At 41.1% G+C, this 23,249-nt stretch overlaps 1 protein-coding gene across 3 annotated transcripts in view; it reads right to left on the bottom strand.

Annotated features, from left to right (window-relative positions):
- Positions 1–22,701, bottom strand: part of plekha7a (pleckstrin homology domain containing, family A member 7a) — a 117,432-nt gene extending 94,731 nt beyond the window's left edge. Inside the window, exons 1-3 of one of the 3 annotated variants that reach the window (XM_067493770.1) lie at positions 22,478–22,701; positions 22,261–22,337; positions 22,079–22,136 (exon numbers count right to left, since the gene is read on the bottom strand). In XM_067493770.1, the coding sequence (XP_067349871.1) occupies positions 22,079–22,136; positions 22,261–22,337; positions 22,478–22,560 (218 nt within the window). In that variant the 5' untranslated portion in view covers positions 22,561–22,701. The remainder of the gene's footprint in view (positions 1–22,078; positions 22,137–22,260; positions 22,338–22,477) is intronic. The other 2 variants (XM_067493771.1, XM_067493772.1) reach the window with 2 other exon arrangements.
- Positions 22,702–23,249: the final 548 nt, after the last annotated feature.

Below are 23,249 nucleotides of genomic sequence, written 5' to 3'. Positions count from 1 at the left end.
AGAAACTTCATTTCATCTCCACTCGCTCGCTTTTTATCCTCCTGTCAATTCAGGACAGAGCAGTGTGCTGCACGCAGAAGTTCACGCACAGGGGGCTTGAAGCGTTCACACATGCACCCGCTCCTAAAAAAAGTCAGGACAAGGTCAGAATTCCAGTGCAAAGAGAATTTTTGGTGGGATGAGGACATTCTGGGAAGCATAAGATGAAAGAGAAAGGTGAAAAACAATAAGGAAAGTTAGAGAGACAAATAAAGTAGGCAAGTATAAAAGGAGATGCAAAACAAAATGGGGAGGTGGTGAAAACTAAGGAAACTGGATGTATGATAAGCTGAACACTATGGAAAGAGAAAAAAGACAGGTGGGAAGGACGGGATACAGGTGGGGTGATAAAGGATGCACAAGGAAAATGTGCTGACATGCAAAGACAGTGTGTTAAAGAGGTAGAGGGAGGAATTTGAGGAGCTGGTGAAAAATCTGATTTTAAAAAAAAGGAAGCATACATAGTGAATTAGGACGTGTAGGCATTAGTAATGATGATGTAAGGAAAGCAGTGAAAAGAATGAATAATGAATAATGCAGTTGGTCCTGTTTATGGTCCAAAGTAAAAAAGAGAAGGGTCTTGGTATTGCATGAGGAAGCCAGGAGCGGCAGAGAAGTATGTGACAGTGGTACAGGATGTGTACAGGAAGTGTGTGACAGCGGTGAGGTGTGAGGTAGAAGTGACAGACTGGTTCAAGGTGGAGCATCAAGCATCGACTGAGAGCCGATGCTTGATGCAAACTCACCTTTCTGTTTGCAATGGTGATGAGCAGGTTCATAGATGAGGTCGGACAGGAGTCTCCATGGACTAGGATGTTCACAGATGAACATTGTGACGCGTAGGGAAAGTAGAAAGCAGGCTGAGATGGACCTGCAGAAGTGGGGCTAAGCACTGGAGAGATGGAAAATGAAAGTCAGTTGGAGAAAGCCGCAGTACATGTGTGTAAATGAGAGCGAGGGAGGTGGAATAATGCAGCTACACGGGACTGAGGTGAGGAAGGTGGATGAGTTTATATACCTGAGGTCGACTGTTCAAAGTAATGGGAATGTGGCAGAGAAGTGAAGAGAGTGCATGGTATCTGCGAAAGAACAAAAGGGAAGATTACTACATTACTGTAGTGAGAGCAGCCATGTTGTAGAGACTGGTACTGACAAAAAGACAAGAGGCGGAGCTGGAGGTGGCAGATGCTGTGATGCTTTATGTAAGTGACAAGGATGGACGGGATCAGGGAATGGGTTCATCAGAGGAACGGTGCTGACATGTTTCAGGTGCAGAGGAGGGATGGAGGGCATATCGGGAGAAGAACGCTGAGAAAGCAGCTGCCGGACAGGAGGAGCGGAGGAAGGCAGAGGAGGTTTATGGATGCAGAGGACAGAGTAAGATGGAAACAGATGACCCGCTGTGGTGATCCCTAAAGATGATGATGCAAATAAGATGCTTCCAGACAAAAGCATTGACTAGCACTTTAATATTTTGGAACTGTGTAGTGTTAGGTGGGAAATAGCACTATATTTTATTCATGTTACACCACCCAAAAACCCATCTACAAACAAGTTTTTACAAAAAAAAGTTCTTTTAAATGTTTTTTTTAACATCATTTGGATTTGAATGAATTAGGGGCGGCTATAGCTCAGTTGGTAAAGGCAGTTTCTTACGGACCACAGGGTGAGTGGTTCACTCCCCGGCCCCTATATGTCGAAGTGTCCCTTGGCAAGACACTGAACCCCTAAAAGCCCATTCCCCTCCCCAAGCCTGGTAGAAATTGGGGAGGGTTGTGTCAGGAAGGGCATCCGGCGTCAAAACTGTGCCAAATCAACATGCGGACAATGATCCGCTGTGGCGACCCCGAACTCACGGGATAAGCCGAAAGGAGAGAGAGAGAGAGAGAGGGATTTGAATGAATTATATGAACTGTATGAATGACTTTTAGCAGTGAAATGTTAATAAACATCTGATCACAAAAACATCTGCATAAGCAATTTGCATTCATAATAAAAATTTCCCTGTTTAACAATCAGTAAAGCGAACATGTTGGGTCCCAGGCTCAGTAAATGGACAGTGTGGAGAGTGGAAAGGGCACGATGATTGGAACGAAGTAAAAATACACAAATAGCTTATGCTAGTGATGCTCTGCAGTCTTGTGCAATCTCTCAGTTGGGGGGTGCACATCTCCTAAGACTGTCAAATTATTTACAGAATGAAAAAGATTTTTGAATGACTTTGTATTAGTGCCATCTATAGATAACAAGGTGGATGAAAAGAGGACATCAGATCGTTCCTTCCCCTGTAATTCTTCCTCAGTCCTCATTCCTTTCCAACAGTTTTTGAACTGTTGGTCAGCTGAGCCTAAGCACGAGCGTGGCAGTAATACTTTGGAAGAAGTTTATTATTTGAGCCGAACTAAATCAATCCAACACAACTGTGCTGAAATATGAAAGGGGACTAAGCTGATCATTTTTCATTTGAAATCTAGTTCCTGCTACTATTCTATGCTTCTTTGATATTTTGGGTATTCTGTCCAAAATATTAACATCTTAGGGTTAAACAGACTCTCGTGGCCTGGGAGCACGATTTGTTGTCGAGCTGTTAGATTATCATAGTTTTATCTAGATACCTCTGTGCCATATTTTAGCAGCGGAGGCTGATTTCAGTAAATTTCCTTGGCTACTCATATTGCAAATACTCCTTTAATATTTCCAAGAATGCTACAAACTGTACAATTACCATTGAAAAGACCACCTTAAACCCTCCTATTATCTATATTAAACATTTTAAATGTGTAAAAAATGTTTACCAAACCGAATTAGAAGAAAAAAAAGAGTAATTTGTCTACCTAACTGGCTCCTGCCACAGTGTGTGGATTACCATTACAATACCTCAGGGGTTTGAACAAAAGCCGTCCTTTTACTAATGGACTGCTATTTACAGCTAACCTCATTCAGTCAACCGTAGTGTTCAGTGCTTGGCAGCAACCAACCTATTCATTACTGTACCTGAATACCAAGCAGTTAGTTGATCATCCATCCATCCATCCATCCATCTGCTATAACTGCTTATCCCTGAGGGTTGCGGGGGCTGACATTTGGGTGAAAGGCGGGGGTACAACCTGCTCTGGTTGCCAGTGTATTGCGAGGCAGACCACCATACGCACTCACATTCACATGTAGGGACAATACCGACTCACCAATCAACTCGCATGTCTTTGGACTGCCAGAGGACACCACAGCACATACAGGAAACCCACACGGGAAGAGGGAAAGCATGCACACTTGGTAAAGAAGGCCTCTCCTAACAGCACGCATCGGGTTCAAACCTCTGATTCTTGCCTTGCTCATTAGGGTCTACAATCCCTGCCCCCAGTGCTCACCCTCAACGAAGCACAACGCAAAAGATGCCAAGCAAAAGCTCTTCGGCTCAGTCCAAATTCTCTACATCCAGCAGCCTCAATACGAATGGAAAAGAAAAACTTCCTATACACTTAAACAAGAAGGAAAAGAACATCATCTATTTTATCTTGCAATTTGCATCTTCTCATAGCACAGTGCTTTAATGTTTTCTCCTTAACTCCGATTTCTGCTTTGTACCGACTTTGGATAAAATTAGGCACTGTAAACATGAATGTAAGTGGACAGAAATGTCTCGGGACTACGCTGGCACATAACATGACATAGAACAGTCAGAAAGACGACTGCATATACTGTAAATTACTCTTGATATGATAAAAAAAATAACCAGTCGCTGAATAATGCAAAATATCAAGAAGCTTATTATGAACTGCATTGCTGACACAAAAAATTGTGACGATAAAAGACTGGAGATCTTTAAAAGGAGGTTAAAAATCGGTTTCCCTTCACGCAGTAGCACTGATAGACCGACATTAACTCTGCACTTGCACTCATCTCTTTTTATGGCTGTGGCGTTTTATTTTTTATTCACTCAGTGACGCCGTATTTTTTATTAAATGTCTTTTATAAAGTATGTGTATCACTTTATTGTTTTTGCGTATGAAATGACATATATGCAAATGAGCTTTCCCCTTGAGAAATCAAAAGCCTGAGTCACCCAAGTTTTGATCTTTCACAGAAATATATCAACACCCACATGAGACAGACTATAGTAGGGACTTTGGACTGAGTGCAGTGACTGCATAAACAAATCAGACATCTAACCAAGTTAAGCCCTTCAGGGAGACGTGGAGACAACCGCTTCCCATTTCTGTCATGACTAAATCAATACTATTACCATGAGTGAGTCAGAGCTTTACAAAGGGCCACTGGGGTGGGTTAATGTTAGCAATCAGAAGCCCTTCCCCATTTTAATAATGCGGTAATGATCGATGGTGTAACGAGTACCTGAAACCTTGTCGTGAACAACGGACATCATCTTCAGGAACAAAAGCCACAGCAAACATTTAGGCAGACAGAATAAGAAGCTGCTGCAGAGCTACTCCCACCACTGGTGCAAGGAGAGACACAGTTTATTTGGTGTCTGACTGATAATACATGCAGAAATAACGAGCAATGCCCCCTAAATAAGAGAGGCAGAGCACAACTTCAAACCACAATTGAATATTTCAAAACTATTTATATATATATTATGTATAAGTTTCATATGACCTTGGGAATGTTTGGTGAACTACACCAGCTGCAGCGAGTCTATGGTCACTACAAAAGAGTTAGTGTCACAGGACACAAATGATGTTTTGTTGGTCACTCTGCCTATACGCACCAATATAAAGACACGCCGCATGCAGGTTCGCAAGGATGGTGTGCAGCTCACCGGAGAATGTGACAGGAGGTGACAGCTGAAAGGCAAACTCTGAAGCATCAACGCTTTATGAAACTGAAATTATCAGAGCACGTTCAACGCATCGTCTGTTCATTCTTTTAGATTAAATGTTGTTTCCAATGTTTGGAATTAAATACAGTGCAACCAGAAAGTATTTGTTTTTTGGGGGTTTTTTTTATACATTTGCAAAGATTTCAAACAAACTTCTTCTTCACATTGCCATTCTGAGGGATTGTTTGTAGACGTTTGGGGAAAATAATGACTAATGAAAATGAAAGCTCTAATATAACACAATGTGGAATAAGTTCAGCTCTGTGAATACTTTCTGGATGCACTGTATACAAAAAAATTGGCAATAAAAGCTGGATGTGTACTGCTTGTCTCATTACTGAGACGAATCCAAATTTTCCTTTTTATTGAGTTATTTGACAGGTGCTTTTCTCCACATCATTGTACAAGTGAGGTAATGATAAGACTAATACAAAAATGTAGATAAAGACTTTCTTAATGAGTGGAAAATTCAGAATAACCCTTCAAAAGAGACTGATTAACAATCGTCTGTGCTAAAGTAATTGCCTCAGTCTCTCCTACATCAATTGGAAGCACTCTCTCTCTCTCTCTCTCTATATATATATATATATATATATATATAGCTCAATTACAGTAGTAAGGTAGAAAGTGGTGAGTTCACAACTGCATATCATGTGTAATAATGCATAGAAACTAAGGCTATTGTCATAGACCTCAGACAGAGAAATATAAAGAAAAAAAAATCAAAGCAATAGTTTAATTCACAAGAACATGTTGAGCCACCATATTGTTCAATTCAAAAAAGCAGATAAAAAATCTTAAGCTTTAAAAAAAAAAAAAAAAAAAAAAAGACAAAAAAAGCTTCCTAGTTCTTTGAAAACAGCTTTTGAGTAAAGTACCACTATTGTGCAGGTCATGTTTTTCATTAATCTACTTTCCATTTCTGGATAAAAGAAAACCTCTCTCGCCGCCGTGGTGCACATTTCAAGCCACTGCATTTCATTAAGACTAAATAAAATCTTACTGTAAAGCTGGGTCACTATGCTGGCCGGCACATTTAGCCCCCAGCTTGCCCTCCACTTTCGCTGTCTTCAGCATTGTAAATATAACAGAGTTGCACTTGTGTAAAACATCAGCATCAAACCCAGGTGTTCGGAAATGCAAATGATTTCCGTGGGGCACATGTGGATGTTCACCTTAAGATTCCATCTGGCCCAGATTTTGTTACATAACGCAAACTGCACCACTTTGTGAAAGCTCCTGTTTGAGCATTCAAGCTTTAAAAACTGTGACGCGTAATTGAGCAGAGCTTGTGCCAAACCGATGACAGGTTCAGTCTGGATGTCAGAATTAAGTCACAACTGTGCCTGAAAAATAGGAGATTAAGCAGTCAATAATTCCTGGGACAATACATCCTCCTCGATCATTCCGGTTTCCTCAGCTTTGCTCATGGAACCATTCACTGGTGTGACCAGCTGAGTGCCAATAATGCCAATAATGCTGTCATGCACCTCTTGTCAAGCTGTAGTAGTTTAATGTTTGCATTCCATTGGGGACAGGTTTGAGTGTGTGCTGTATGTGTATTTACCAGCTCATTTCCAGTTGTGTACACTTGTAGCCGCACCCACGACTTGCACTATAGTCTATGTGTCCGGTTATAACCCTGTAAGATGGCAAACTACAGCACGCACACTTGTTATGTTACGTGCTGGCAGAGCAATGCACCGTACCAAACAAGAAGTGTTCTTCTTCCAGAAGCAAAGAAGCTGTAGTCCACTTCATGCTCGTCAGTCCCAGGACAGCACAGTCCCTCTTCCATAAAGAATCTCATTATGGGATCAAAATCAACTCTTGACAGAGGTGAGTTCTTAGTGGTACTGTGTTGACAAACGGGTCATGATGCGCTTACCTTGTGTCACACGTCAAATCCCATGTGGAGAATTCGTGATTGTCAGGGTTAGTCACCACTCGCGTCGTCCTCGGCCAGATGGCGTGACGTTTGATGGGAACAAGCTCGTGACCAGCCTCCCGTGTTGGGTCACGGCTGCAGCACGTACCCATTCTTCCACAAAGCAGGAACTTTTTCTGGACTGTGTCTCCTGAAACCCCGAAGCTTTTTTGGAGCTACCAAAGTGTCTTTTACTCACCGTGTAAAAACGCCCCTCGTCACCCTGAATTCTATTGTCCTGTTTGTCTCCGACGTCCCCAATCCTCCTCACATGATGTCCCTCTCGCCAAACTGTTTTGGTGGCCTGGCCCTGGCAGCCTCGCCCATCGCCTTACACTGACACAGAAGTGCTACTGTCTCCCACAACCAGCCAGACTTTGAGGGCCACAACACTGCATCAACCATCCTGTTGTTTCTCTCGCTCGATGTTTGCATCTGTGTCCTTCAATCCCTTCATTGTGTCTGTCCTCCTTTGCTCAGTGTGGGGCACAGATGGACCCCCCGCATTTTTCCAATCCCAAGCTTTTTCTTTTGCTTCCACAGACAACAGTCAAGCAGAGAAGAGCAAGACAATTCTGTCCTACACTGTAGAGACGTGTGGGTTTGTGGTATGGAGAAATTCAACAAACACAGCCAGCTTCTGGCCCATGTTACCATTTGTAGGATCAGCATTTCAGCCAATTTTCCACATCTAACATGTCATGTGTGGCTATAGGACACGCAAATGCCTTTGATGCACATCTTTAATAAAAACCTGCCTCTTTTCAAAAAGGACTGTTACATTTTTCATACAGTGTTGTTTGCAAAGTCTTCAAAGGGTTAACTGCACATACTGTTAAAAAAAAAAACAGACTAAACTATGCTATGTATGGATGTTTGATTTGGCCACGTAGTAACTCCCCAAAAATGAAACTAAGTTCCTGTCAGAGTGTGGAAATCGTCTTTACGATAAGTCGCTGTGGTCAGAGCCAGCTGCCCGAGAGACATCATGCTGATTTGTTTACTGCATCACTTCCTTCATGAACTGTGAGCCTGTCTCATGCTCATCCCTCATAGTGTCACCTGTATTCACAAGTGTTGTGCAGCTTGATTTGGAGAATAAAATAAATAAGATAAAAGGAGGAAAATTTAAGCAGGAATAAAAACAATATATAGAAAGGTGAGAGGAAAAACACAATACAAGTGAGGAGTCAATGACAAAGCAGAGGTGACTTGAATGCTTTATGAAATGCTGAGAGGCTGCAATAATTGTTTAAGGGCAGAGAAAGTACGGCTGAAAAAAATGAAACCTGGCTAAAAGGAAAAAGGACAAATAAAAAACTGATATTTAAAGAGATAAGAGTTATATGCTGAAGCTGGAGTATGACCTGTGTTGAAATGCCCTGAACAACAACCCCTGCTCATTTAGTGCATTTACAGGGGCTTAAGTAACCACGTTACAGCCCGATCTCTCAAAAAAAAAAAAGCTGATTTCTTAACTGTGCGTGTAAATGGGAAAGCTGATTTCCAAAATTAGGGTAGGGGATTGGGGAAACCTGATTTCCCTAGGTAGATTTCTCTGCATTATTCCCCCCCCCCCCCCCACACAAACACACACTTTCAACAGCACATGTGCATAACAAAAGGCTGCAGATAGGAATTGGATTTGGGGTAGAGATCAAGAAATCATTTAACAGAACAATGCTGCCTCATTTTTAAATTAAAGTCCATGTAAAGTCCAACATAAAAAAAAAACAGGAGAAAAACGGACAACTGCAGCTGTTTGGTCATGAGAGACAAGGTAGTTATGTGGACAAATCTACCTTTTTTTTTTTTTTTTTTTTTTTTTACCAACTATAGTTTCAATAGATAGATTATGTGTGTGAGAAACCTCTGATATGCAAGAGGGATATTTACTTTAGTAAAACTTGCCACAGAAACTTGACCTAGATATACTGTATGGTTCAAGTACTCTTATGAGAGAAAGAAGTTTTTCAGTTTGGTACCTCTGCCTACTAGTAACAGACGCTAGTAAAATATGTTTCAGAATAGATATTACTTTCTGATCAAAACATACCCATTAATACACCACAAGGGGCAATGATTTGAAGTTTGATGATGTTTTAATGAAATTTCTACCCTGGCTAACCTGCAAATTCACACAGGTGTTTTAAGTTTGTCGCTACACTGTTGCATCCAGTGTAAAAAGAAAGTTGCATCCAGTGCAAAGAAAAGCTGATCGTACAGCAACAACATAACCGATAGAATATAATGAAACAATAAATCACACAGCCCTTGTAACCTTGACAAGGAAGGGTAGAGTAGGTAGAGTAGGGACCTACCAAGCCATATGTACAATCTGATACCAGCAGAAAAAGCCTGATAACAGCTGAACTTCAGTGGATAACTGTCATTTTTTGATAATGAATCCTATTATCTGAAATCACCATACAGACACAGTCAACACTGAATCTGATCTGCTCACATTTTTTTTAGTTGTCAGTCTGGATTCACTAATTCCTTGGTGCCTTAAGCTGTTGTCCAAAAACTGTTATTGTCCCTCTGTGGAGCAGGTTTTCTATCCTTTAGTCTGTTGGATGTGTGTCTAACACTCAGTTCTTGTGGTTTGCAAACAGGTTCCAAATGTTTTCTTTACAGATTTATTTAAAAAGGCTGCGTGAAACCTATTATAGACGGTTACTGTATATAACTACCACTTAACTAAGTTGAATTACCGAATAAAAACAACACCTTTCGGTGCAGCCCTGGAAAAAAACAATTCTAATATAGGTAGAATTGATTGCAGAGCCATTGTACAGGGTTCTTGACATATAATTATCAAATTTGACTATTAGCGTTCTGTTAAGAAAAATTAGGATTCTTTTTGGAGCATTTGAAAGATTTTTCATATCCATTTTAATCTTTTTCTTGTATTTCATTTTAATACCACACAAGCTCTTGGATACAGCAGGGAGGCTCTTAATTACTTTCTGATTAACTTTTTGAATGTGAGTTGTCTTCTGTTTAGGAAAAAAAAAAAAGCAAATAGCTGCACAGCACTTTTACATGCAGTGTGTCGTCCTGCTTTGTCATGGCTTTCAATCCTTCACATTCCCATAGAGCATCACGATGAACCACATTTTAGCCTGATATATCAGCGCTGTACTCAGATCCTCTGTGAAGTCTGTGGATTAATACTGCAGCCTAGGGGCTAGATTAAATATTCAAGACATTCATTTTCAGGCTAACTTCAAAGATGGTACTGAACACACAAACACATGTATGTGGCCTATTAAAATGACCCCATAGAGTATTATTTTCTACCTGTAACAGTGTGAGGAGAAAAGATTTTGGATGAGGAAGACAAGTCGATTGTTCATTATTAATTGATGCAAATGTTGGTGTGTACAGAAAATCATTTGAGAGCCAAAGCAAAGAGTCTTGGCACAGAGTTCACATAAGCAGCACAGCAGGTTTCCAATAGGTAGGTTTATATAGTAGGTTCCCACAGGCTTTTTTACCTGCACCTTTCCTCTGAAACAGAAATGAAACAGCATTAACCACAAATAAGCGGAGACACGAGCTCCTGACTGGACAAGGATTTAAACTATCACAGCATTTACAACATGGTTCGGAAAAACAGTAGCAGCCTAAATTCGAAAGTAATTGCAGCTGAGAGGAAAAGACATTAACAAAAGGTTTTACAATAGCCCCAAAATTTGCCTACAAAGAAATCGCTCAACACTTACCACCTACTCAAGACAAATGAACCGTGTCCAAATTGACTTAAATACTTTTTTTTTGTTGACATTGGAACCTTGCGCAAGCAACAGTGGAAAAGAAAAACTCCCTGTAACAAAATAAACCTCAGACAGAAGGTTAAATTCATTTTCTGTTTCCAATGTGAGCGTACGGACGTCATATTTTCACAGTAAATATTGGCCAGAAAGCACAATGCCACTTTTTACCCCAAATTGAAGAACCACTCTTAAAATTACAAACCAAAATTTCAGGTTTACATATGCATGTCTGTCGAGCACTGACGAGAAAGGAAGCCATTTATTTTGGCCACCAACATCTTATCAGGTCATTCTTGAGTCTAACACTCGTGCCACATTCCCACCCAAGACATTCCTGAGATATCACATTCATGAGTATGGTACAACCCAAAGACATAAAGCTTCTGGCCACAGCTATTGCCATCTTGAATGCATAATAAGAAAAACACATGTATTTACATAGGATTATTCATATTCATGGTAACAATGTAGAAATTCCAACTTCAAAGCAGAAGGTCTGGGCATGAGGAGAAACCATAGAAATTATTCATTATAGATTATCATTTTCATCACAGGTCCAATTGTTCTCTCACTATCTTCATGTAGAAGAAATCCATGTTCCTAGATGCGGGAATCTCATTCTACCGTCACAAAGTTTAAACTTAACAACTAGCTAAGCATTAAAAAAGTGTCAGATATGATACAAACACATCTGTTCTCATCTCATGGAAAAACTGGCAAAGACTCAACTGCTAATAATCCTATTTAAGGACCACAAACTGTGTAATTACATGCAGAAAAAAACTGTAGCCCTGTTTTTCCAGGAATTGTTGAAATGTACCCCCCTAAGTCGAGCCTGAATTTCAAGGTTATTTGTTACTTTAAGGGTGGAATACGAAGAGAGATGCTTTGATAAGACCGTAAAAATGCTTCTGCCTGTACTGCAATTTTTGTCAGCTCTGAGGGAGGAAGAAGAAGAATGTAGAGAAACATTTTCTCTCTTTTTTATCAGTTTGTCCGGTATTATGAAGCAATGAAAGAAGAATGTGTTTAAGCGGAAGCACACACACACACACACACACACACACACACACACACACTGTGCTGCTGTTAAATCATTAGCCAGTGGTGAACCTGACTGAGTCCCTGTGGGGTTTCAGTATGAATACAGTGAGTCAGGCATAAACACTGACTCACAGCTCTCATCTTGTCTTACCCACACTGAACATCCCTCCTTGATACCTGGAGCTGCGGGCTTAAGTTTTAAATTCAACTCTCTTAAGCTTTTTATGTGAGAAACTTTGTCATACTTTCCATTATACTTTGAAAACATTAATCACAGTAGCATAGCTGGCAAATTTCATAATGACTTAAGAAACAAGAGAATTTTGCTGCCTATTTTCAAACACCTGTCTGCTTCTGTGTACAGCGCCCACACTCTGCGTTTGATTTCCAACTGTGATAATGTGGCTCAACACCGGCGTTTGTTTTAAATTTTAATTATACTGAAATTATCCCCAAAAAAAAGTGAAAGGTTTCACTTTTTTCCCCACAAGAAAAGCTTTAGGCAATTCCATTGCACTTGGACCCCTTCTTGCTTCCGCTACAGCTATGACTCACCTCCCCTTCATATTGTGCGTCTCAGTTCCCAGAAGCTGCAGGACGGGCCGAATCTGACTCTTCTTACCAGGTGAGACATTTTAGCCTGGCACAGACCAAAACTAGTGCGGCATCTGGCTGATCCTTGTGAACTTAACAAGTCTGTTGTGATGGCTTCACATGTCACAGTAACCCACCACTAAGCTCACGCAGCTACTTCCCAGTCTCACCTGCCAGAGATGCATGAGAATGGGCAGTCTCCACTTTCCCAACCTGTCAACATTAATTTGGGAATGAAAGCATGATCCCCCCATCAGCATTACCAAAGTAATGCACTAATAGAACTTTCTCTCTTGATGCTAGAACTGCATGACTGACCGTTTTTAGATCACGATCGTGATTCATAACCCTATCCAACCTTGACATCATGACAATAATTCTTTGTTGGATTAGCTGGGACGTCCACTGCATCAAAACAAGTGCTCCTTTTATCTCAAAACATTACAGGACCAAAATACAGGTTAATGACAGCTGTTATGCAGTTATTTCAGCTATGCTGACATTTAAAATGTGTGATGAGATTAAAGGCTACCTTTCTCTGTCTCTCACCAATATTTTTAACCCATAGACACAAAGAAACATTTGTTTAAAAAGGTGCTGAAAGTCAGAGCAGACAAGATGTTTCCGTTTGTTTAGCACAGTCTTATTCAAGCAATGATCACGCGGTTCCATTTCAAAGAATGTATTTTCTCAGGAATCCTTCAATCTCTAATCTGAGTGAAAAGTAAAACTAAATTGTGATTCACATTTAGCGACAGTGATTCCTTACTTTTTAACCAAGGTGAGCACCTGAACCTGTAGTTCATGGACCGGATTGCAAACTTGTTTCTTCCCCCCCCTCCCCATTTTGGGTTTCCTTTCACACATGGAAGAATCCAAGCGAACCAATATGCATCACAGAAAGTAAAATCAACGATCGCCTTGTGAGCTCATTATTTACTCATTATTTATTATTTTATTTTATTTTGCTCATTATTTATTTATTTATTTTATACAAATTTGGGGCAAGAAAACAAAAGACTGAGTGTAGATCCCGTTTTGTGCCAGTTTATATTCACATAGGTAATAAATTGCTATGAAACATGACAGAACTGCACAATTACTGTAGCATTTGTTCCCAACCGTAGTGATTAACTGGGCAATAACACAAGCAAAACTTTTCAGCAGATGACGAATTCAATTTTAAAATGAAACATTGTTAGGAAGGCACTGATGAGTTGAGCTGAGCCAGTGCAGCGTGCGCTTTTTGGCCGTTCGAGACCAGATCAAGGTCAGATCACACAAACTGCTCCAGAGTGTGTTCGGGACCTGACCAAAACCACATAGAGCAAAGGCGTCCTCCTGTTTGTGATGTCTGTCAGCTTTCGCTTTGTGCGTGTCCTTTCTCTACAAACCCTGTTTAATCGGGAAAAACCCCGGTTACTCGCAGCCATGTCTCCCATTCAACATGAGAGTTGCCAGTGAGTGTAGTGAGCTTGGTATCAAACCTAATAAAAGTGGTTTTTGACCATTTTCTAGGTCTGTGTCCAGACCTTTGCAAACAAACCAGACTAATAAGTTTGATTTAAATAAATTAAACAAGTTAGGAATCCAGGGAGGTTCTGCTTCTTGAAATTAGGGGCTATATCAGTCGATGCGAGTTGCGTTTCCCCATTTGTGAATTAACGGCAAAACTTTCAAAAGAAAAATCAACACTGAGTCAAGATCAAATATTGCTAATTATTTAGTGATTTCCTGAGACTCTCCAGAGCATGCTTTGACATTCTGGCTTTATGAATGATAAATATTGTTAGCCACGAATGTTTCTGTTGATTGATTAATAAACAAAATGCTACAAGACTAATGTCATTACCCTCATTAAAGGTGGAAACAATAATCACAAAAGCAAAAAAAAAAAAAGAAACCAAAAGTGGACATCCGAGAAGGATGGGGGAGTGTGTGAAAAAGACAAAGACAAGGGAGCTGCATCAGCAGATGCTATCTCTCGGGAAGGTTCCTACATTTGATTAAAATGTTCTCATCTTATTTCCAGAGTCAACATCCTCCTGCAACTTTGTTTCAGCATCTAAAGCAAACAAAAATTAAATATTAACTTCGCTCCGGAGAGCCGACCTTCTTAGGGAGGGTGTTTTTCCCTGTTCTGACTTTACGAGGACAAAAGTGTAGTCAAACCACTTTGGCAAGTCTGACCAGAGCCAAGCTGTAAAGGCATAACTACACTATCTGAAAGGTGTCCCATAAAGCATGACACTCCAGCTATGCAGCAGGTGACACTTCAAATATGACTCGGTGTAGCTCAAAGGTTTTATCAGTTTAAACAAATAAAATTTTAAAAAAAAATGTTTCTGCCAAGGACATCACAAGTGAGGTCAAACAAAAGGTTGGACATATGCGAGGACAAATGACTCGTAACCAGAAGCAAATAAGGAAATGATTTACCTAACTCCTCTGATAGTTACTAATTTACACCCATAATCTAAAACATATTGAATGACAGTCACAGAGGGGAAGAGCAGGTTACAAAACTAAATAGAATCTTGGCACATATTTCTGAAGAGAGTCTTTTGTTCAGAAGCAGGTGTCGGAAGAAAATATCTGGAGGGAAGACCGTTTAATATGGAGTGCAGCCGGCATAGACAACATTGGATTAAAACGCTGTCCTTGGGCCGACATTTGCAGAAAATAATCTTTAACTTTCCTGCTGTTCCAAAAGCAAACACACCAACTGGTTAGCACCTTCAACCAATGAAAACAAAACACACAGAAGTTATTGTTGAAGCTCTCTCTTCCAGCCTTAATTTATCTGCCAGGAAACGGTTCGGTTCTTTGGTTTAGCCGTGGCTCCATAGAACAACAATGTCTCTCTCTATGCCATTTGAGGACAAAGAGCGTTAGACGGCGAGCACAATCCAAGCCTGTGTTCTTACGGCTTTCGTAAGACACGTCACATATTATTAGCAGGGCCGCAGAGATCTTCGATCAAAGTGTCGAAAAATTAATAATAAATATACTTATTCTGACACGAACAACCTATAAAGCACATTCGGGCGGGTTCATTCATATGCACTTCTATATTTGGGTCCATTCAGTTTTTTCACCTCGGGATACGTCATCATTCAAAAAAAACAAAGAGAAAAAGCAAAAGAATAAAAAAAAAAAAAACTAAAGAAATCAAGATTTGACAAATGAAAAAAAGCTCTTAATCTGTGATCACATCCGTTATACACAGTCTCAACAGAGACACGGGAAGGTTTTCGGCTATGACTCATCACTGATCTAATTTTCCTATTGGGTGCTTGCAGGGATTGTACTGTAGCCATTCAAGGCGATGCTGCTGTGCACTAAGAGAGAGCTCCGGTATTACTTAAAGTGCTAATGGACGTGCATTTTTGTCCTTTCAACCAAGCCTACAGGCATGCTGGGCTGTCTGAAGGGCTAAAATTTGTGTGCCACTGTTCAAAATGTGAAATGACTTTGTAAAACCTTTGGGCTTAACAAAGGGATTTATTACATTACAGGACAAAACTACTCCAGTGGTGCTGATGGCATCTACAGTCAGTGTGACACAAAGCATTAAAGGGTTTATTTCTTGCAAGGCCATACTACTGACATTATTGTAAGCTGATTTGAGATAAACCTCTTTGTCGTGGCTTCGTGATACTAGCATTGTGCTTACGCTGCCTGTCCTGCATTGCTCAAATCACTGCACCAGCAATTTCGGGTTTCTGCAAACAGCATCACCTCAGCAGATCCACAAATCCCATAGTCATCCATTCATAAGCCAATATGAGCTGTAGTCAAATGTAAGGACTGGAGTCAAGCTGATCCACGGTTGTTTTTTTAAATGTTGCGAAATAGGGAAGGAATACGGTCTTAATGACATTTCAAAGCCACAATATCCAGCATTTGGGGATGGAGCATGTTGTAGCATGAGATTCAGAGTCAGTCCACCTAGGCTGTCAAATACTGACATTATGACAAAGCCTGTGGTGTCATATAGATTCACCAAAGGTATCTTTCACATTGGTATGAGACGCACATGTATCATACATATCCATGACCCTCACCAATACACCCTCAAGCTCCAAGAGCTGCTGTCTAAGAACTTCTGAAACGTCAGGCCTGAACTCACTGCATCCCGTCAACTTAGCTCATAGTCTCGCCTCTTTGCTGAGCTGCAACATTTAGCCTGCAACAATAGCGCTTGTTAAAGGCCACTAAAAACATGAATATCGAATGACCAACAATATTAGACCATTATTTAAAATACTACCGCACTTCTCTGAACACACAAAGCTGGAAAACATAATGCTAGAAAAGGCAGTGCGTCAAGTGATTAGGTTTTTATTTTCATAAAGTGTCATAGATAATACAGAATGGCCATCACTATGCTTTGAAAATGCCCCTGTCTGTTGCATAATAAAACAAGTGACAATTTGCTGTCATGTTGATTGACTGACTGACTGACTAACTGAATCATCGTTTGGCCACCACAAGTAAGCGCTAGCTGAGGTCTGATCTAATCTAAAATAACCTTTGATTGAAGTGATTACTAAGTACGAGGTAATGTACTCAGAAAGGGGCTGCGAGGGCTACAAGACAGCACCAGGTATCTTCCACAACCAACACACATCTCTTGCTCTCTGGTTGGCTTTTCCATATTGGTTTCATGTTTCATGGTGTGTGTGTGTGTGTGTGTGTGTGTGTGTGTGTGTGTGTGTGTGTGTGTGTGTGTGTATATAGGTGTACATGTTTCCCCCACCCTTTCCCTGCTGCGTCGTATCAATCGGTTTCAGTTATTCAGTTTTTCCCTTCGGAAGGCCCGACTGGCTCTGCTCTCCACCCTCCTCGAATAAGGAGCCCACCTGCTGTAAAAAAAGCTGCAGGATGGTAGGGAGGAAGATCAGTCTGAAGAACCCTCAGAGACAAGAGATTCATGCATCATGTCTGTGTGAGTGTGCGTGGGTGCGAGTGTGAGCAAACACGAGACAGGGGCACAAATAGTGAGAAAGCTGCAACATTCTTAGACAAACACTCTTACACAAACTAGGAATACTTTTTGTAGGGAGGTATGTGAGAGTGGGTTTAGCCTGCAGAGATGGAAGTCGTCAAACAAACATCTCACTTGTCCATAGAGGGACATAAGGAGTGATTATTAAAGCAAGCCCAGGCAAATAACCAGTGAGCGTGGGGACGTACAGAAATGAAGTACTGAGCAAACAGCCAGAGGCAGACAAACAATCTGGCTGATGATGCTGTTGCAGCTACGTCTTCAGTGAGCTCATCCACAGTTCTGAGAGCCACAGCCATGAAGGTGTAGTGTAGAAGACGACCGTCACATGTGATTTATGAGATTCCCATCCTGTGACTCAGAAATTATACTTCAACTGCAAACTTAAATACTAGCTTGTGATGATATGTTGGGAATCACTGCTCAGCCACCCAGGGCCACCTTGGTGCCGGTCCCAAGCCCGGGCAAAACGGGACGGTTCTGGCAGGAAAGGGCATCAGGCGTAAAAACTCAAATCAACGTGCGGAACACGTACCGCTGTACGAAAGCCGGTGACCTTTTGACACGCGACATTAGGCTGAAGGGCACTGATAAATTAAGGATTCAACCACTCTGCTGGACTAAAACTGCTGCAGAAACTAAATAAGTGGCAATAATCACTTATTCAATTCATTCATTAAGCAAAAATAGAACAATGTCTGGTCTCTGCTCACCAAATATGAGAATTGGATTAAAAATAATATCCACTATCGTCTGGGTCTGTCTGATCTTATGTTTCCTCCCTGTAATTCCTTAGAGCAGAATGTTGCAAGAGTTTAATTACTTTTTTTTTTTTTTTTTTAAAGGCCTCTGACTTGGGTCGGCCAGGTTGGTTTTGCTACTAAGCCACCGTACAATGTTTTCCACATAAAAAGTGAGTGTTCGAAGACAATGCAAAACCCACAGAGACACGGGGGGAGCTGCGCTCTTCTGTTTTCTAGTAATAAAAATATGAAAAACATTTTTCAGATCGTAGAGGCCCAGGATGAGACACTCTGGGAGCCCTGGGGGGCTGTTATATAAACATGGTCTCTAGATAAATAGTCCCTCCTTCGATGTGAATACGATATTGGATTTCAAGGTTGTTATTACTTGCATCTTGTTATTTTCACCCACAAAATGCCATTCATAAGCCAATTAAAAGTTTGGAGGAGGAAACGGAAAACAAATGTCCTACTCAGACAAAGGAACGGGGGTCCTGTCTCTGCTCTGTTCCCTTTCACACCTAATCCCAGTGGATATGAAAATTAACAGGTAAGATGCTTATTTAATTACTGATGACACGTGTTTTCAATTGTCTAGTCTATGACATGTGATAAATGCTTGTTTACAGGCTGATTTTCTTTCTTTCTAGTCCAACACCTTAAACTCAAAGATATTCAGTTGGTAGTGAAATGTAAAACGAGGAAAGGCAGGAAATCCTTGCATTTCTCAACTTGGAACAGACAAAAGTTTGGTCAGAATTGTTGACAATTATTTATTCGAACCATTATAACCAATTATTTTGACACCCAAACAAACTGTATTAGATTCCCTTTTGCTTTTACGGATGGTGGAAGTGTCCTAATACAAATAAATACAAGATTAACTATGAATGATGCCCACTTAAATTTTATTAGTACTTTTACCACAGATTTAGAACACTGGAAATTTTTTACTTTAATCTTACAATCTTACATTTTATTTGTATTTTTAACAATCACCACTTAGGCACTAAAAGCCCACATTAAACTGAATGCTCTACGTTTCTGGAGAACACTGGAGCTCTGAGGCCTGGACCAACAACCTAATCTAGGTTGCACACTGTGGGACATTACCCTTGAGGGGGGGGCAATTCTTTGTGGGTTTTATTGTCTGTATGGTGATTGTTGAAAGCAGGAATAATTTAGAAAATTATCCTTTAATGTCTCAACAGGTGGGATGCTTACACTGAGCTTCTGCTCAGTAACTAACCCTCCTTAAAGCTTTGCATTAAAAATAAAGCCAGTGGTTTCTCAGGTTTTACTCCTGCAAACCTTTCTAGGTTTGAAGCATTCAAATGTTTTTCCGCACATGAGAATGGAAACGGCCTGAACTTTACCTGGACTTCATACTGCGAGCCCCCGGGTACAAAGTCCCAGTAACGTCAGAGTAAGCCCCGGGATTTGGGCAGCATTCTTTCTGCTGTTACACGGCCTGCACACCAGGCTCCACCCAGGAGCTCAAAGTCCTTCCCACGTGAAAATGCATTTGACAAAGTCAATCTCCCGCTCTGTGCTACATTCTGTGAAACAACTCTGCACAACATCCAGACCTGCTTCTATATAGTGTCCAAAGTTCGTTTGTGAAAAACAGCTTCACAAGCTCAAACATGAAATTGTTTCCATTCTTGTAATCAGTAAAGGTTGATAAAAACTCAACTGTCTAACAGGAAATGCAGCTAAAGACAGGCTCAAGTGGTTTATAGCTTGCAAGTTGTAAAAATTACTTAACTATGACCTGTATCCACTAGGCAGCGGGAGCAGGTATTGTATATGAAAACTTCATAAAGCTTGTACAACAGGGTCGATGGACGCGGTCCCTTGTTCTACAGGTCAGGGAGAAAACACTACATGAAAATCGACAGAATGTGCTCTACAAGATCCTAATCACAATCGAGGCTGAAAATTTCAGATATGCTCCGTAACTTTCAAGCCAGCAGGTGCCATTTAATTGCACGAAAGCCAAATCAACCCCTGAATATGTTTGGGTGACAGACGTGAAGCCTAAACAAGAGGCATTGCGGCATAAATTAAAAGTTTGATTTAAATCGCGAACTAGAAAATAAAAAAAAAACAACAACACAGTAATTGCCAGATTCATGTATTTTTCAGCACCAACAAAAAAAAAAAGAAAAATAACATGCACACAATTTAAGACTGACTCACACATCACAGCAGGGCTGATTGAGAAGCATTTTAATTAACACAACACAATATTTTTCATTAAAACAAACGTATTCTAAATCTAAACCTGCTTTGGCATAAAAAACTGTGCGTACTGAAGCAATTACCATCAACAGCAACACAGCTGACCCTCGTCCTCCGCTACACACAATGACACTGGCAGCACAGCAGCTGAGTGCAGAGACGTCATAAATCACTAAATCCCGCTGAGGGAATTTTAGGGATGTCATGGAGCTTCGAAATAGCCGATTGCTGTCAGATCTAACAATGAAAATGTTCATTTTGCATCTTAAAGAGGTTTCCAGAATATGAATATTCAACAAGCAGGGAAAATAATTATCTTTTAAGAAGCGTTAGAAACAAACCCACATACAGATTTAAAAGACAAAAAGCGAGAGCAATGCCAGCTGCATATGCAGAGTCCAGATTTGTAGTGACAAATATTCTACTCTGACAACTCATATTTCTTATTTAATCCAAACATAATCCTTTATTGTCCAAATCTTGGCCAAAGATGGAACAAGAGGTACCATATTAGAAAACTGCAAAGACCAGCAGTGCAAGAGGAAAAATCTATGCTGACTCACAGACTGTCAGAGGTGGGAAAAGTTACTGTTGTGCAGAGGGCGGGAACACACGATACAACTGTTGGGATGTTTGTGTTTTGGGCAAAACTGAACCAGGTCTGCTGACAGTGAGAAGATCAAATGCTGCACAGTGTGTGATATCTACAGATTTCCATCCACCGGTCGCTGCCAGTCATTCTCATAAAGATTTTTTTTTTTCTAAACGTGCTTTTAAACTGTCACTGACAATGGCAATTTTCCTGAGGGAGGGGTGCGCTGGTGAATGCAAATCTTCAGCCCCATTTGACAAACTTCAGCTCTCTATGTCCACTTCAAGTTCGTCCCAAGTGAGTTGAGTTTTGGTTTTGATGCCCAAAGTCTAGGCTCAAGACCAGACTACAAATTCAAAATTCAACTCCAAGTCCATGGAGTCCACGCGAGGTCGTAAGTCGATGTTGACCTTAGTGGTACTACTTGTTGACCATATGAAGTCAAGCTGCCAGATTCATGAGTTGAGTCCACTGCTCTGCTTCTTGCTGTTCTAATGACCACAGACCAAAGGCCAGACCACAAAACAGCTGGACATCACTTAAATATATTCCAAGCGCAGCTACAACAGATGCGCTTATGGATTCTGCTCACTGATGTAAACCAGATGCCGAGATGAAGCGCGGCACGACAGGGGACGGCACCTACGTGGTTCTAATGTTTTGGCCCCTCATTTCTTTTAAACACCACGTCTCACCGCCCACAATGGCCTCAGGCATTAACAGATAGTAGTAGATGCTGCTGTATGAGATTGGATTAGAGTTTGATGCTATAAAGATATTTTCTCTGGCTTCACATTAAAACTTAAGGACGTGCACCTATAACCTTTATATGTGACATCGAAAATGTACCGTAACCTTCCATTAAACCTGACATGTATTGGACTGTATCACATTGTGCATGTGCACCTAATGCAAATATATTGTGACATTTGAAAGTCAAATGTTGTTTTATTAAAAAAAAGAAAAGTATAGTTCAGGGACATAAAGAAAACACGTAGGTAAAAGTAAAAACACGAACATCAAACCGTTTTTGCATCTGTGCGTTACTATGTTAAAAAACAAAAACTTCCACAAAGTACAAGCTGAGCATGTGTGTGTGTGTGTGTGTGTGTGTGTGTGTGTGTGTCCGAAACACGCAGACGGGTCACAGGTGAGCGTCAGTCACACCCCGCTGCGGTAATTAATCCTGTAACGAGGAATTAGCGGCGGCGGCGGGAGCCATGTTGGGCTGCGCGGTAACAGCAAGTTAGTCAAAATGCACTCACTTGATGAAGTAACTGGCCCCTTCGTCCGTAAATCCTTCCTCCCATCCCCGAGGTAGGTCTGAAATGAAACCACAGCACCTCAAAGTTTTCTGCCCACGCGTTCCGGTGGGTTTGGTTAGCAGCGAGGATCAACACAGTAAAGACCCAATGAAAGAAGCGAAAACTAGCCCAATGTTAGCTACCTGAGCGGATCATGTGTCCGGAGTTTACAGGGTCGCCTGAGCGGGGATGGAGCCAGGAGGTGATCCGGGACTCGTCGCTACGCACACACACACACGGAGGAGAGGGGGGGGAGAAAAAACACCTGTTACACCACCGGGAAGCAAACAGCGGCAGACACCGCCAACTCCCGTTAAACCGAGGGAGACGATGCCATAAAGCGCTCGTCGTCCCACTCACTTGATGAAGAAGACCCTGCCGTCCCCGCACACGCCGTAGGACCAGTGTTCAGGTAAGGTGTCCCGCCCGAGAGGCGCCGCCATGATCCGGTCTCAAGTCCTATTTCATCTCGTTCCCTCTTCGTGGAGTCTCCCGGGAGCTCAGCGATCACCGCTAGGGCCAGCGCTGCCTTCAGGGACTCCTGCGAAGCCCGTACATCCGAGCTTCACAAGCTGAGGGACAACGTGTCCATTATGGCTGGATACGGTCTATAATTATACAGGTGAGGTACTTTTACTTTAATTCCACAACAACTTTGGCTACAAGTTGTATTTTGCAAATGTACATAATACAAAATATAATCAGCTGATAAACGATGAGGCTATGGATTCACCGTCTGATGGTATGAAGTAATAAAAATCAGATCCTTCTTTTTGTTCCACATCATACTGACTCTGCAGTAACCGATGTTGGTCCCTTATTTACTATTGCAGCACTAGACAACTTTCTTTGCAATAACTTTTACCTTTTGAAAGCTTGTCAAACAAGTCTAGACTAAATGTGTGCTGTTTAAAACCCATTTAATACAGTATAAAACATGTGGAGTACTTGTAATTTTGTACTTTAGGTAAATTTGAGGGCCTGTACTCAACTTGAGTAAAGAATTGGAGGTAGACACTTTTTTTGATAAATGAGTTTGTGTACTTTTCCCACTAATGACTATAGATTTTGATTTTAATGTTACTGCTCACAGCATTTGGGGGTTTGTTTTTAACATTACATGTCACATTCA

This window comes from Channa argus, chromosome 23, assembly GCF_033026475.1.
Source record: "Channa argus isolate prfri chromosome 23, Channa argus male v1.0, whole genome shotgun sequence".
Taxonomy (NCBI): Eukaryota; Metazoa; Chordata; class Actinopteri; order Anabantiformes; family Channidae; genus Channa; species Channa argus.
This window is presented reverse-complemented; position numbering and strand designations above follow the sequence as displayed.